Genomic DNA, 15,770 nt, shown 5'->3' on the forward strand with positions numbered 1-15,770 from the left:
ACGGAGTCTGGCTGATGCCAATTAGACTTAGATAGGTATAATAACTCAACAACTTGCCGCAGGAAAAACAAGATTTTCTAGCTTTGGAGAGCATTGCAGTAAGTCCGGTACCATATTCCAATCAACTGGCTTTCCAGTATACAACTCCAATTCCTTAAGATTACTGAATGTAGGCAATCCATGATCGCGATTAATAGTATGCAGATCCTATACGCAATAATGCACTTCAAATTATAAATGTTTTGCAAATTATAGAATTTAGTAGCGGAAACTGTTGACGTGCACTTCAAGGAAGAATGAATAAAGGATCAATACGGCCCTCAAATTTGTCTCGTAATTAAATAAGTTATTTTTAACATTTTTTGGTCAATTAGATTTCTGAATTTATGTTTTGAGGTCAAATAGATCACTTTAATCAATTAGATCTCCAAATTTGTGTCTCGAGATCAAATAAGTCATGTGTTTGAGATGTTCATATTAGAGGTTTCTTTACTTAAATTAAGAGAGTTTATAATCTAATTGATTAAAAAAATTAAATATAATCTATTTGATCCTAAAATACAAATTTAAAGATTTAACTGATTACAAAAATTTAAAAGTTTTCTTTGAATTTGCTATCTCAATTTTAAAGACCCTTTCAATGGCCAACTTCTTACTCTGAGGTTATATTTTCTAATCAAAAAATATTTATCAAAATTGACAAAATTGAAAATTTTGATTATAAATAAAATATTAAAAAAGTTTAGTTTTTTTTAAAAAAAAAAAAAATTAATGAAGAACAACCCCAACTCTCTTTATTTGAAAGTAATTTCATATGTAAAATAGAATAACTTTTTTCCAGTCACAGTTTTTTTTTTAAATTCACCATATAACTTTGTATATACTATCATTAATACTTTACTACGTTGATACTTTAACCCAAATTTAAACTTGTTTTACATATTTATCCTGAAAATCAAAAACAGCTAATTCTTTTAATAATAAAATAATAAAAATTTAATTAAATATGCTTTAATATGTAAAAATATTATATAGCCACTAATTTCAAATTGAAAATATTAGACTTCTGTCAATTTTATAAGATTCAATTCAAGGAAAAAACATTGGTTCGGTATGAACTAAATGAAGATTCTTACAAACTTATACTTTGAGCCATAGGACAAATGGAGAATAATTGAAATATTGTAATACAATGACGATTGTATCCATCACTACCGATATAAAATCAGAGCATGCAAATCAGAAGCAGTACCAATCTAAAATAAGAATATAACATCAAAAAAAAAACAAATAAGCTCCAGTATCATTGAGATCTATAGAGAAGCCATAAATCATGTTAAACTTTCATGGCATATTACACATCACAGGAGCAGAAGAAAAAGCATCTAATATGCTGCAAAATATGACACAGGCCAGCACAGGAATAGAAAATAGAAAGTAAAATTACATGTGCTCCAAGGATTCATGAGGATACTACAGCACCCATCAAGCAAAGCCTGATGTATAAATGAAGCGCAAAAACATACTAATGCTTCACTACAACTTCCGCAAAGGCACAACATTAATTGAAGAAAACGAGTTCGCAAGTACTAGAACTTCTTTCGAAGCTTGAAACCTCATCTATAACCCCTTCCATTTTCTTCCGCATTCTTGGCCTTGTACTAAAATCAAAACAGTGAATATTCATACATTCCAATACTTCACCGTATTCCAGCAAATACTCTACAAGATAGAGTTCACCTGGCAATCCCACAAAGTTGAAAATTTCAACCTGTTTTAGATGGTGAAGCAAACATTCAGCCACGGAGTCTGGCTGATGCCAATAGAATCGATAATAATCTCTCCCACTTTCTTTAGGCACCACAAGTCCCTGAGTGAAAAACAGCAAACAACTTCAGGCATTTCTAACTAACAATATTTTAGATTAAGATTGGTATAAATACACAGCAACTTGCCTCAGGAAAGACAAGAACTTCTAAATTGGGAGAGCACTCCAGCAAATCTGGTAGCGATTCCCAATCAACTGGCTTTCCAACATACAGCTCCAATTTCTTTAGATTATTGAATGTAGGCAATCCATGATCCTCAATAATACTACGCAGATCCTATTCAAAGAAGAGTAAGGCAATTCAAAGAGTAATTATAATGCGATTGCATATGCAAGGAACAAATAAATAGATGAATCATGAATGTGTAAATTAAAGTTAGTGGTATTTTCAGAAACACAGCCAAGAAGATGTATACCGACATAATTTTTCCAGTCAAAACTAGATGTTGAACTCCGGCGATTCCATTAAGAAGGTCTAAATCACATCCATGGTGAATGCGTGCCTCAACAAGGGAAGAGGAGCAATTCATAGAATAGCCACCTGATGTATTACCTGTAAGTTTGAGATATTCAAGACATGGGGTATTAAGCAGAGTCTTATGCTTACATTCATAACTGTAAACACCGCAATGAATTGTCAATCTTTTCAATAAAGGCACATTGATTTTCATAATTCCTACACCATCCCCTCTTCGTCTTATAACCTCTAGCTCTTCAAGGACAGGGCAGCTAGAAAAGAGCCTATCCATAGAGGCATCGCTCATATACAGAACACCATCAAGCCTCAAGATTTTTAGAAATGGATAGCAAATATGAGTAGGCAAATCTAGCATAAACATCCCTGAAATTTTCAGAACAACCAATGATTTGCAAGTGAATAGTCTCCAAGGAAGTTGTTGAAGTTCAAAGGAACTGCCTTCAATACTCAATTCTTGAATATTGCAAGTTATTACAGCACAAACCCATGAATAAATATTAGGGGAAACTTGATAGGTATAGAAATGAAGATGACATTTTCGAATAATCGACTCTCCATGATAAAAGATGACTCTATCCACAAAATCCTTGAAGGACCTCAACTTAGTGTTGCATTCATTTTTGTCCGAGTAATTACAACGAATCTGATCGGAAAAATCAAGATTTGTAGTAAGTGTCCAGAGGTATTCCCACCTTTTAGACAAAATGCTGGTGGCAACCGCTTGTTTTGTAGTAAAATAAGAAAGTATGTGACTTAAAACTTCATCAGGCAACTTGCTGATGAAGTCCACACTATGACTACTGACATCAAAATCACTCAAATGCCTCTGCTTGATCAATGGCGAACCCGTATCCATTTATACTGCAATTGAACAAAAGAATAGACATCAATCACAAATTTTAAATCCGAAAGAACAAGAAAGATCAAAACAAGCACTATAAATTTATTGTTAATGACCAAATCATAAAAAAATCAAAAGGTTCACAAGACTTTAACAGAATGGCTGGAACTCATCTACTAACAAAATTTCCCAAAAAGAAAAAAAGACAAAAAAAAAACAAAGTTTTCTTCTTTTTCATGGCAAATTACATAACTGAAAACCCATCAACCTAAAAGCATAAAAATAAGAAAAAAAATAGATGCATACAGAGAATATAGAAGATCAGAACAGTACTTGTAAAGGCAAAGCAAGGTGGGCTCACAGTGTTTGAATTGGGGTTAGGGTTTATAAGTGGAAACCATTGACATGCATTTAAAACAAGAATTGCTGCAAAATCCAATATTTCCTTTCACTAGCCAACTGCTGCGAGGTTAAGTTTTTCCCGCTCTTCAAATTGAAGCGGCACTTTTATTTTTTTAATGTGACTGCGCATATGAGTTTTTACTTTTTAACCTGATTTAGCTTTGTTTCATTTTTCTAAAAAATTTGAAAAGAAAAAAATAATTAAATAAAGAAATAAAAAGTAGGGTAAATTGCAAAAATCACTGCAACTTTTAAGGGTGTTATTACATCAAAACCCATCAACTTTTTTTATTATAAAATAAAAATCAAGTTAAATTGTGTATGAGGGAGCGGCAACGAAGATTGGGAACAAAACCTAAAACTGAATAAAAATCAAGTTAAATTCTTTGAGTTTAATCTTTCCATATTTGAATTTGCTAAATTGGAATTAAATTCTAATTTTTCCAAATGTGAATTTTTCATTTACTCTTGGTTTTAATTGGAGAGTTGAATAAATATAAATAATTAACATAACAAATATACGTTACATTAATGTGTTGATATTGGGATTGTGAAATTTATTGTCCATACTTAAAAGAGTTAATTAATTTATTGCATTGTCCTTACTTCATAAGTTTCCTGTGGAGAACAGAGGCCGGAAAATTATTTCCGGCAATGGAGGTGGCAATGATGGTTGGCAGTGGCCGAAAAAAGGGGCGGCGATGGAAGGCGGTTTCCGGTTGAGTGGTTTAGTTTAGTTGGATGGATTGATGGTTCGCCAAACCGTAGGAAGTGTATTATGCTGTAAATGCTGCATCAGAATGCCACATTTACAGCATAATACACTTCCTACGGTTTGGCGAACCATAAACATGCCCGCTTCTTCGGCCAATATGACCGGTAAACACAGCATAAAACAATTAAAACTTTTAAAATGTTATTTATTTATAGACATATACGTTTGTTTAAATGAACAACTAAAACAAAACTAATCTGGACATCTTATAATTGCTGTATTTTACTGAACTAATCTTGTTTATCCTTGTCTATCTTCACACAGCACTTAAACTTGCTGAGAATAAACTTCATCTTGCCACCTTTACTTTTTTGTTTTGGATCACTTTCATATGCATTAGGAAACTGAGATGGATCTAATATCAGTTCTTCTTCCTTCACACCCATCATCCACTTCAATTCCAATTTAAACTCTTCCATTACTTTCTCACAACTTTTTATCTTTTTTTCTTCTTTACTCTGACCCGCTTCTTTCACTACATCTGCCATTACTTTGCTGACGTCGATCTTATTTTCTCGTTTCTTATGCTCACGAGCTTTGCCCATTAAGTCTGCCATTATTTTGAAGGCGTTCGTTCCAGTTTCTTCCTTGAACATCGGCTCTTTTCCGGGTCGGTGTGGTAATGGTTCAGCATGATCTTCTTCTGTGTCTAATAATGCTTCAGCTTGTTCTTCTTCGGTGTCTGATGATGAACTTTTACGCGGTTTTTCTGCTGATGTTTCCCCTGCTACGATATTTCTCTCCAAAAACGGGATTAGCTTTTGATTGCACATATCGAAGATCAATCTTGCGCAGTAATCTACTGTATTTTCGTCCTGCAAAATTCAATCATACCTATAAATCAGGCTTGAAACTAGCAGTGTTATAGAGTTATGCATGATTGGTCTACTTAGTTTTCTTACCAGGTGGACACGGCCTTGTAATAGAGCTTGCAGGCAGGCAGTGTTGGGCGGCACAGCGGAAATTCAAATTAATTATGCTAGTGAATAACGTATTGTGCTAAATAATTATACCGGAAAAATTCCCAGGAAAGATTGGAGGGTCACGAGCGGACCACTTAAGTACCAACCTCCTAGACAGAATTCAACACGATATAACTAACTTCACAATAGGGAATTCCAACTAGCCTAATCGTTAGCGTCGAAAATAAATTAAGGACGGCAGAAACAAAATAATAAATGACACCGAGAATTTTTAACGTGGTTCACCCAAAATGCTGGATTACGTCCACGGGACAAAGTCCGAATAATTCTTCCACTATTATCAAAATAGCAGGCATACAAAGAGAGTAATTTTACAGAGAGATCTCACCAAAATAATGACACTCAAGTGTTTCCCACACACCCGTAAACTCACTATTTTTATCTCTCAATTCTCTCACCCCTCACCCTTTAGAGAAAACGTTTCTCTAGCTCGCCTATTAGCTCGAAGCTAATACTCTCACTCACAAATGCTTGTGAATTTTGGTGATATTCCTTCATTCACCTCCTTGCCTCTATTTATAGGCAAGGAAGTGAGTTGCCTCCAAGCAAAATTGCTTGGAGGCCACGGCAATTTGCTTGGAGTAGCCTCCAAGCAATTTGCTTGGAGTAGCCTCCAAGCAATTTGCTTGGAGGTTACTCCAAGTGATGTATTAATTTATTTTTTTTTTTTTTTTTTTTTTTTTTTTTTTTTTTTTTTTTTTTTTAATAATTACATCATGTGAGCCCACATGTTGGAGGGACCCACGCCAACAAATCTCCCCCTCCCGACTACATGGGAGGCACCACCATTCCAGCTGCTTGTCGACAATATTCAAATTTTCCCCGCGGAAGAGCTTTAGTTAACATGTCAGATCCATTTTCATCGGTATGGATCTTTTCCAGCTGTAGCAGCTTCATCTCCAGTACATCTCGAATCCAGTGATATCTCACATCAATATGTTTAGATCTTGAATGAAAGGAGGAATTCTTCCCGAGGTGAATAGCGCTTTGACTATCACAAAACAGCTCGTACTTCGTCTGGTGGAAACCAAGTTCACTTAAGAACTTCTTCATCCATAGCAACTCTTTACAAGCTTCAGTTGCTGCAATAAACTCTGCTTCTGTTGTTGAGAGCGCAACACATTTCTGTAGTCTCGATTGCCATGACACAGCTCCCCCTGCAAATGAAATCAGATATCCTGATGTAGACTTTCTCGAGTCAACATCGCCAGCCATATCTGCATCTGTGTAGCCAACTAACACAGGTTCTCCATCTCCAAAAGATAGACACATTCTTGATGTACCTTGAAGGTATCTAAGAATCCATTTCACTGCAGCCCAATGTTCTTTTCCAGGATTTGAAAGGAACCGACTCACTACTCCAACCGAGTGAGCAATATCTGGCCGTGTACATACCATGGCATACATCAAGCTCCCAACTGCTGAAGCATATGGAACTCTTTCCATCTCCTCCTTCTCTTTCTCAGTAGAAGGGCACTGTTCAGAACTCAGTCTAAAATGATTAGCAAGGGGGCAGCTAACCGCTTTAGCGTTATCCATGTTGAACCTTTGAAGTACTTTCTGAATGTACTTCTCCTGTGATAACCATAGCTTCTTGGAGCCTCTATCTCTGGTTATCTTCATGCCTAGGATTTGCCTTGCCGAGCCCAAGTCTTTCATCGCAAAAGACTTGCTCAACTGCTTTTTCAAGTTGTTGATTCTTGAAGTATTCTGGCCAACGATCAACATGTCATCCACATAGAGCAGAAGTATAATAAAATCCTCATCAGAGAATTTCTGCACGAAGACACAATGGTCTGAAGTAGTCTTCTTGTACCCTTGCTCCCCCATAACAGACTCAAACTTCTTGTACCATTGTCTCGGTGCTTGTTTTAAGCCATATAGACTTTTCTTCAACTTGCAGACGTACTGCTCTTTCCCCTTTTCTTCGAAACCCTCTGGCTGCTCCATGTATATCTCTTCCTCCAAATCACCATGAAGGAAGGCAGTCTTTACATCCATCTGCTCGATCTCCAGGTCGAGGCTTGCTGCTAACCCTAGCACTGTACGAATGGATGTCATTTTCACCACTGGTGAAAAAATCTCATCAAAGTCAATTCCCTTTCTTTGGCCGAATCCCTTGACAACTAGTCTAGCTTTGAAACGTGGTTGGAGACCGTGTTCCTCATTCTTTATCCTGAACACCCACTTGTTCTTCAAAGCTCTCTTGCCTTTAGGCAACTTCACCAGCTTAAAAGTATTATTATCATGCAAGGATCTCATCTCATCTTGCATGGCCTCAATCCATTTCTGCTTGTGTTCATCATCCATAGCTTCTTCAAAGCTCTCAGGTTCTCCCCCGTCAGTTAATAACACATACTGATCTTCTGGGTATCTGGTAGATTGTTGTCGAACTCTATCAGATCTCCGCAGAACTGGAGAATCCACATCTGCTGGTGGTTGATGATGAGCACCATAGTCATCAGCATTACCTGGTTCATAATCAATGGGAGCATCTTGACCACCTATCCCCGGTTGGTCGCCTTCTTCATCTCCAACACGTCTATGAACCGTTGTTGGAGGAATCAATTCCAAGTCTGTTGAATCTCCATCGGATCCCTCAGAAACATTCTGAGCCTTTTTAATATCCTCAATGGTCTGACTTTCAACAAAGACGGCATCACGGCTTCTGATAAGCCTCTTATGGACTGGATCGTAGAATCTATAGCCAAACTGATCTTGACCATAACCCACAAACACGCATTCTCGTGTCTTAGCATCAAGCTTGGACCTCTCGTCTTTGGGAATATGCACAAATGCTTTGCACCCAAACACCCGCAGATGACCATAGGAAACTTCTTTTCCCGTCCACACTCTCTCTGGAGTATCAGACTGTAGAGGGATACACGTTGAAAGGTTAAGCACATACACTGCTGTCAGTAGAGCTTCACCCCAAAACATCTTAGGCAACTTTGCATGTGAGAGTAAACATCTAACTCTCTCCATCAAAGTCCTGTTCATCCTCTCAGCCAAACCATTCAACTGCGGCGTTTTAGGAGGTGTTGTTTGATGCCGAATACCATTATTTTTGCAATAAGCATCAAATGGTCCAATGTACTCTCCACCATTGTCTGTACGGATGCACTTCAGCTTCTTGCTGGTCTGTCTTTCCACCAGAGTTAAAAATTGCTTGAAAACTTCTAACACCTGGTCCTTCGTTTTCAAAAGATACACCCATGTCTTCCTTGAATGATCATCAATGAAAGTCACGAAGTATTGAGCACCACCAAGTGACTTTGGCATTGGTCCACACAAATCTGAGTGAATCAGATCTAAAACATTCTTCATTCGAGAAGGAGGGGTACTTTTGAAAGAAACTCTGTTCTGCTTCCCTGCCAGACAATCAGTACATTTCTCCAGATGGACTCGATCCAATCCATGCAACATATTTCTTTTGGCCAATATCGACATTCCTTTCTCACTCATGTGACCAAGTCGTCTATGCCACAACTCAACTATATCATCATTCTCCACTGTATTGACATCGTCATGGGAGAGCTTCGCCTGCATCATGTATAGTTTTGAATGTCGTTTTCCCCTGGCCACCACCAATGAACCTTTGGTAAGCTTCCATTGGCCATTGAAGAAGGTGCTGCAAAAACCTTCATCATCCAGATTTCCTGCCGAAATTAAATTCAGGCGCATATCTGGGACATGCCTGACATCCTTCAGGACTAATTGCGTACCATTCTCTGTTTCTAGAGAGACGTCACCTTTGCCTACGACTTTTGCAAAGTTCTCATTTCCCATTCTTACAGTGCCAAAATCGCCTGATGTGTAAGATGAGAAGAATTCCCTTCGAGATGAAGCATGAATGGTAGCTCCAGTGTCAATCACCCAACTCGTCTCGTGGATTGCAAGATTGACAATATCTTCATCATGGACTACGTTGAACTCCCCGACAACATTTGCTTGTTCATCATCACTGCTGTCATTTTTCCTCACATCTTTGCCTTTGTTCTTTTCTTGGTCTTGCTTCAACTTTCGACAGAACATTTTGATGTGGCCCTTCTTCTTGCAGTAATGGCACTCAGTATTGGCATATTTGTTTGACTTTCCTCTGCTTTTGTGTCTGGTTTTTGAACCCCTAGCTTCACTCCTCCCTCTAGATTCTGCAACAAAAACATCTGACTGTGATGAAGAAGAACCTTGTGATCTTCGTCTACTCTCTTCATTCAGGATGCCACTTTTAACAGCTTCCATATTGACTACTCCATTTGGTGCAGAATTTGTTAGTGAAATCTTCAAAGTCTCCCAAGACTCTGGTAGAGAGGCAAGCACGAGGAGAGCGAGCACCTCATCGTCAAACTTTATGCTCATACTTGATAACTGATCCACAATCCCTTGAATTGCATTCAGGTGATCAGCTATAGAAGTCCCTTCTCGATATTTTATCTGAATTAATTTTGTCAGATAAAATAGTTTGTTGTTGCCGGTTTTCGACGCGTACAGCTCCTCAAGCTTCTTCCATAATGTCTGAGCATGAGTTTCATTACAAATGTGGTTGTACACATTATCCTCGACGAACTGTCGAATGTAACCACACACCTGCTCATGCTCGAATTCCCATTCTTCATCCGTTTTTCCTTCGGGTTTATTCGTTGAAAACACCGGTAAATGCAGTTTCGTCACAAATAGGAGATCCTTCATCTTGTTTCTCCATATGTGGTAATTTGTGCCATTTAAACTGACCATCTTGCCAGTCTTTGCCTCCATATTTTCGACAAGTGCCCAGTACTATAAATATATCTAATTTATTTTCTGATGTGGAGGATCCACTATCTAGTGGCAACCACAGAGCATACGATAAATAGATATATAAAAACTCAAACCGGCTCTGATACCAGTTGTTGGGCGGCACAGCGGAAATTCAAATTAATTATGCTAGTGAATAACGTATTGTGCTAAATAATTATACCGGAAAAATTCCCAGGAAAGATTGGAGGGTCACGAGCGGACCACTTAAGTACCAACCTCCTAGACAGAATTCAACACGATATAACTAACTTCACAATAGGGAATTCCAACTAGCCTAATCGTTAGCGTCGAAAATAAATTAAGGACGGCAGAAACAAAATAATAAATGACACCGAGAATTTTTAACGTGGTTCACCCAAAATGCTGGATTACGTCCACGGGACAAAGTCCGAATAATTCTTCCACTATTATCAAAATAGCAGGCATACAAAGAGAGTAATTTTACAGAGAGATCTCACCAAAATAATGACACTCAAGTGTTTCCCACACACCCGTAAACTCACTATTTTTATCTCTCAATTCTCTCACCCCTCACCCTTTAGAGAAAACGTTTCTCTAGCTCGCCTATTAGCTCGAAGCTAATACTCTCACTCACAAATGCTTGTGAATTTTGGTGATATTCCTTCATTCACCTCCTTGCCTCTATTTATAGGCAAGGAAGTGAGTTGCCTCCAAGCAAAATTGCTTGGAGGCCACGGCAATTTGCTTGGAGTAGCCTCCAAGCAATTTGCTTGGAGTAGCCTCCAAGCAATTTGCTTGGAGGTTACTCCAAGTGATGTATTAATTTTTTTTTTTTTTTTTTTTTTTTTTTTTTTTTTTTTTTTTTAATAATTACATCATGTGAGCCCACATGTTGGAGGGACCCACGCCAACAGGCAGGGTCCTTATAGTAAGAAGCAAGAACAGCTGATGCTGCTATGACTGAGGGATTGTATCGCGCTAAGCGTATATCTGAAACAAAACTTCTTCTTAATCGAAATCATGAACCCGTAAATAAGATGATGATGATATTGCTATTTGACAGCTACTGTCTTACCTCCATGTGATTGAACTATAATCTCTTTGACATTTGGTTTGACATTCGGTTCTGCTACTAAGGACTCGAAGTAGGATCTGAAGCATAAAGCAGTTACGGAACGCAGGTTATAATCAAGCGCACGGAGAATGAGAATCTCAACCTTCAGGATATCGTTTTCATGGACGTCTACGATAAGTTTCGGTGTTTTATTAGCCTGTTCAAGAAAATGGTAAAGTATTATTGAGTTGATCAACATGTCATCATAATTTTCAGTAATATCAAATTCTACAAACTAAGTCCACACAGGAATTTCTCGAATAACAGTGTAAGAAGCGGAAAAATCTGCGAAAAGACAGATACCAGAAATCTTCTGTATGTGAAGGAGCTGTTGGTTCTTATTTTCAAGGCAAGACCAAGGCAACAGATTGCTGTGATACGCCAACGGTAGTTAAATTCATTTTTCACCAAAATCTGATCGAAGAAATTCAAGTTAATACAGTAGAATTTCTACAGACTGTGAAAATTGCAAAATTTTACAGAAAGATAATGATTATCGTACCGGCAGGTTATTATTTACTGAAATAAATCTGTCAAAGTAATGCATAGCGAGATATGGACCGGAGCGACTGATGTGGTCAGTATGCACAATCTGCAATATGTTCCGCAGATTAAATAGAAGTTTTTCTTAAACTAATCATAGAAATGAAAGAAAATGAATGCATTTAGAGGAAAACTAGCTTCTCTATTTTCTCAGTAACCAAACACAAACAGAGATATTCAAGAACCAAGAACCAAAGCATAAAAAATTAATTTCAATAAAATCAAGAACCCAATATAAATTCATACACAAAGAAACTGAAAACTAAGAGAGATTAACTACTGCATGCATTACATTTCTTTCATTTGATAGAGAAACAAACAGAATGATTCTTGATGATTCGTATAACCAAAATAAATAGATTCTTGAATCCAAGAACCAAATAAAGAAAGAAAATACACTTTAAAGAAATGACATTAGTCATTACATCAAGAAAAACATAAACTAAAGAATTAATGAACAAAAATCAAAGAAAAGAATGACATACTTTAACAAACAAGTCCGCGACATTATATCTAAGACGGCGCTTCTGTTGATTGTTAAAAGCATCAAAACTCAAAGCTGGGGACTCCAAATTACAGTTTTCTTTAAGTGCTTCCTCCTCGTTGTCAAGTAGTGATGGCTTCTCAATATGGAACGTTACCATTTTTCTGTTTGCTTGGAGAGAAAAGAAAAGAAAGGAAGAGAAAAGAAAAGAAAAGAAAAGAAAAGAAAAGAAAATGAAGAGAGGGTTGTGTTTCTGCTTCTCTTCTTTAAGTTGTGTGTATATATAAGTCTCTGTTTCACTATCAGGGAGTTAGTTATGCATTATAACGGCTTCTTAGATCCAGTGACAAGTAATTTTATGCCACGTATGCACAGTGGCATTATCAAACACTTAAACTATCAATTTGCACCTTTAACTTGTAGACAATGACCAATTAACACCCATCTTAACTTTTATTTTTTTATCAGTTTGGTCACTTGTGATTTTCTATTAGTAGTTATTGAAACAATTCATTAACATTATTTATTACTCTAGAAATAAGGTTTGTAATTTTAGCATTATTTGATAACAGCATTTCGAATTCTATTAATATGACTTTTATCTTCTTAATATGTTTAAGATTAATGATACCATTGATTGAAAAAATCATTTTTATATCTTATTAAATTCAATAATATTTGAAATTGAAATTTGTTTTTACTAAAAATGATAGCCACGTCGTAAAAATACTTTTTTAAACTTTTACTTACAAATATACACTTTTAATATTTTTTTATCAAAAATCTACAAATTATCTATTAAAAAGTTGCCATTGATCTACCAAATTTTGTAAAAAGAAAAGGTGGAAAACGTATTTTTATAATAAAGAAATAACGAGCGTATTCTTGCAGACATGTTGACCAAAAGAGAGATTTTTGTAAAAGAAATCCATAAAATAATTTGATAATGTTTAAAATAACAGTAACAAAAAATAAATAAACTAAACTGAATAGTTAAGTTTCAGTCACTGATTTTTACCGACGGATTTTGCGGTTGGCAATCCCTCGGTAAAAATGATCTGATCAACAAAAGCTCCATTATCATATAGTTTTATAGAGAAGTCATAGACCATGTTAAAACATATACATAAATGATCTGATCACCAAAAACTTTCAGGCATACTACACTTCACAGGAGTACTACAGCAGAAAGGCATCTGATATGCTGCAAAATGACATGCTCAAGGATTCATGAGGATACTACACCAAACATCCAGCAAAGCCTGAAGTATAAATGAAGCGCAAAAACCAACATATGCTTCACTACAACTTTCGGAAAGGCACAACATTAATTGACGAAAACAAGTTCGCAAGTACTAGAACTTCTTTCGAAGTTTGAAACCTCATATTTAACCCCTTCCATTTTCTTCCTCATTCTGGGCCTTGTACTGAAATCAAAACAGTGAATATTCATGCATTCCAATACTTCACCACATTCCAGCAGATACTTTACAAGATAGAGCTCACCGGGCAATCCCACGAAGTTAAAAATTTCAACCTTCTTTAGATGGTAAAGCAAACATTCAGGCACCGAGTCTGGCTGATGCCAATAGAAACGGTAATAATCTCTTCCACTTTTTCGAGGCACCACAAGTCCCTGAGAGAAAAACAGCAAACAACTTCAGGCATTTCTAACCAACAAGAATTTTGAATTAGATCGGTATAGATAAATAACAACTTGCCTCAGGAAAGACAAGAACTTCTAGATTTGGAGAGCTCTGCAGCAAATCTGGCAGCGATTCCCAATCAACTGGCTTTCCAACATACAACTCCAATTTCTTAAGATTATTGAATGTAGGCAATCCATGATCGTGGATTATAGTATGCAGACCCTATACGCAGATAAGTAAGGAAATATAAGAGTAACCATGATGAGATTACAAATGAAAGAACAGCTAAAGTTAGTGGTATTCAGAAAGACAACCAAGAACACACACCTGCATGATTCGTCCATTCAAAACTAGATGCTGAACTTTAGAGATTCCATTCAGAAGGTCTAAATCACATCCACCGTAAATATGTGCCTCGACGAGGGAAGAGGAAGAATTCATAGAATAACCTCCTAATTTTTCACCACTAAGTTCGAGATACTCAAGACATGGAGTATTCAGCTGAATCTTATGCTCATTTTCAGAATGATCAACATAGGAGTGAATGGTCAACTTTTTTAAGGAAGGTGTATTAATTTTCATAACTTGTACACCATCCTCATCTCGTCTTATAATCTCTAGCTCTTCAAGGACAGGGCAGCCAGAAAAGAGCCTATCCATAGAGGCATCACTCATATACACAACACTATCAAGACTGAGGATTTTAAGAATTGGGTAACAAATATGAGTGGGTAAATCTAGCATAAACTCTCCGCTAATTTTCAGAACAACTAATGTTTTGCAAGTAAACAGTCTCCATGGAAGTTGTTGAAGTTCAAAGGAACCTCCTTCAATACTCAATTCTTGGATATTGCAAGTTATTACAGCACAAACCCATAAATAAATATTAGGGGAAACCTGACAGATATGGCAATGCAGATGGCATTTTCGAATGATCGACCCTCCATGATAAAAGATGACTCTATCCACATAATCCTTGAAGGACCTCAACTTAGCGTAGCATTCATTTTTGTCCGAGAAATTCGTAGGAAACTGATCAGAAAAATCAAGATCTGTAGTAAGTGTCCAAAGGTATTCCCATCTTTTAGACAAAATGCTGGTTGCAACGGCTTCTTTCGTTGTAAAATACGAAAGAATGTGAGTTAAAACTTCATCAGGCAACTTGCTGATCAAGTCCACACTATGACTACTGACATTAGAATCACCCAAATGCCTCGGCTTGATCAATGGCGAGCTTGTATCCATTTATAACTACAATCCAACAAAAGAAAAGACACCAATCACAACTTTTGAATTCAAAAATCCAAGAAAGACTGAAACAAGCACTACAAAGGTACCATCTTTTGTTAGTGATCAAATCAAAAACAAAAGGTCATAATACTTTAATAAAATGGCTGAGAAATACTTCTCCACCTAGTAATAATATTTCCCAAAAAGATAAAAAAGAAAAATATTTTTGTATTATTATCATGGCAAATTACATAACGGAAAACCCATTAACCAAAATCATATTAAAAAAATTGCAGTTCTTTAAGTTCCCATTTTAAAGAGTGAAACAAAGAAGCAACACAAAAAAAGAGATGCACAGAGAGAATATAGAAGATCAAAATGATACTTATACTGATCCTTTCACTTGCCAACTTCCTGCTGCGAGGTTCAATTTTTCCCGCTCTTCTTCTTCTTTTTTTAATGGCAGGGGAGAGGGTTTTCACTTTTAAATCTGTTTTAGCTTTGTTCTGTTGTTTTTGTTCCTTCCTCATCGTGGATTTTTCAAAAAATAATTATTTTAAACCCCTGAATTTTATAATTTCCATACATTTTAAAAGTCTTTTTAGTTAAATATGAAATTCAATTGAATTTCTATGTATTTGGATCAAATAAATTTTTATAATTTAAATTTAAATATAATATTCAA

The 15,770-nt window shown here is 36.4% G+C and overlaps 3 protein-coding genes across 6 annotated transcripts; all 3 read right to left on the minus strand.

Annotated features, from left to right (window-relative positions):
- Positions 1-1,284: 1,284 nt before the first annotated feature.
- LOC126667658 (FBD-associated F-box protein At4g10400-like) lies at positions 1,285-3,701 on the minus strand. 2 transcript variants are annotated; one of them, XM_050360686.2, is made up of 4 exons: positions 3,509-3,701; positions 2,245-3,167; positions 1,956-2,105; positions 1,285-1,870 (listed from the first exon to the last, which is right to left on the minus strand). In XM_050360686.2, exons 2-4 carry the CDS (start codon positions 3,160-3,162, stop codon positions 1,562-1,564), a joined length of 1,377 nt encoding a protein of 458 aa, XP_050216643.1. In that variant the 5' UTR covers positions 3,163-3,167; positions 3,509-3,701; the 3' UTR covers positions 1,285-1,561. The 2 variants fall into 2 exon arrangements, with proteins under 2 accessions (XP_050216643.1, XP_050216642.1); XM_050360685.2 differs by having other exon boundaries at positions 3,481-3,701.
- A 741-nt stretch (positions 3,702-4,442) lies between these two features.
- LOC126667659 (cyclin-D3-3-like) lies at positions 4,443-12,541 on the minus strand. Of its 2 annotated transcripts, XM_050360688.2 has the most exons (7): positions 12,208-12,539; positions 11,682-11,771; positions 11,483-11,593; positions 11,141-11,336; positions 10,980-11,055; positions 5,227-5,263; positions 4,443-5,139 (listed from the first exon to the last, which is right to left on the minus strand). In XM_050360688.2, exons 1-7 carry the CDS (start codon positions 12,364-12,366, stop codon positions 4,555-4,557), a joined length of 1,254 nt encoding a protein of 417 aa, XP_050216645.1. In that variant the 5' UTR covers positions 12,367-12,539; the 3' UTR covers positions 4,443-4,554. The 2 variants fall into 2 exon arrangements, with proteins under 2 accessions (XP_050216645.1, XP_050216646.1); XM_050360689.2 differs by lacking the exons at positions 11,483-11,593; positions 11,682-11,771 and having other exon boundaries at positions 12,208-12,541.
- Positions 12,542-13,233: 692 nt separating this feature from the next.
- Positions 13,234-15,579, minus strand: LOC126667657 (FBD-associated F-box protein At4g10400-like). 2 transcript variants are annotated; one of them, XM_050360683.2, is made up of 5 exons: positions 15,471-15,579; positions 14,183-15,106; positions 13,928-14,077; positions 13,588-13,842; positions 13,234-13,468 (listed from the first exon to the last, which is right to left on the minus strand). In XM_050360683.2, the coding sequence occupies exons 2-5, from the start codon at positions 15,098-15,100 to the stop codon at positions 13,427-13,429; spliced, it is 1,365 nt and encodes a 454-aa protein (XP_050216640.1). In that variant the 5' UTR covers positions 15,101-15,106; positions 15,471-15,579; the 3' UTR covers positions 13,234-13,426. The 2 variants fall into 2 exon arrangements, with proteins under 2 accessions (XP_050216640.1, XP_050216639.1); XM_050360682.2 differs by having other exon boundaries at positions 13,405-13,842.
- Between the last annotated feature and the right edge of the window lie 191 nt (positions 15,580-15,770).

This window comes from Mercurialis annua, linkage group LG2 (genome assembly GCF_937616625.2).
Source record: "Mercurialis annua linkage group LG2, ddMerAnnu1.2, whole genome shotgun sequence".
Classification (NCBI taxonomy): domain Eukaryota; kingdom Viridiplantae; phylum Streptophyta; class Magnoliopsida; order Malpighiales; family Euphorbiaceae; genus Mercurialis; species Mercurialis annua.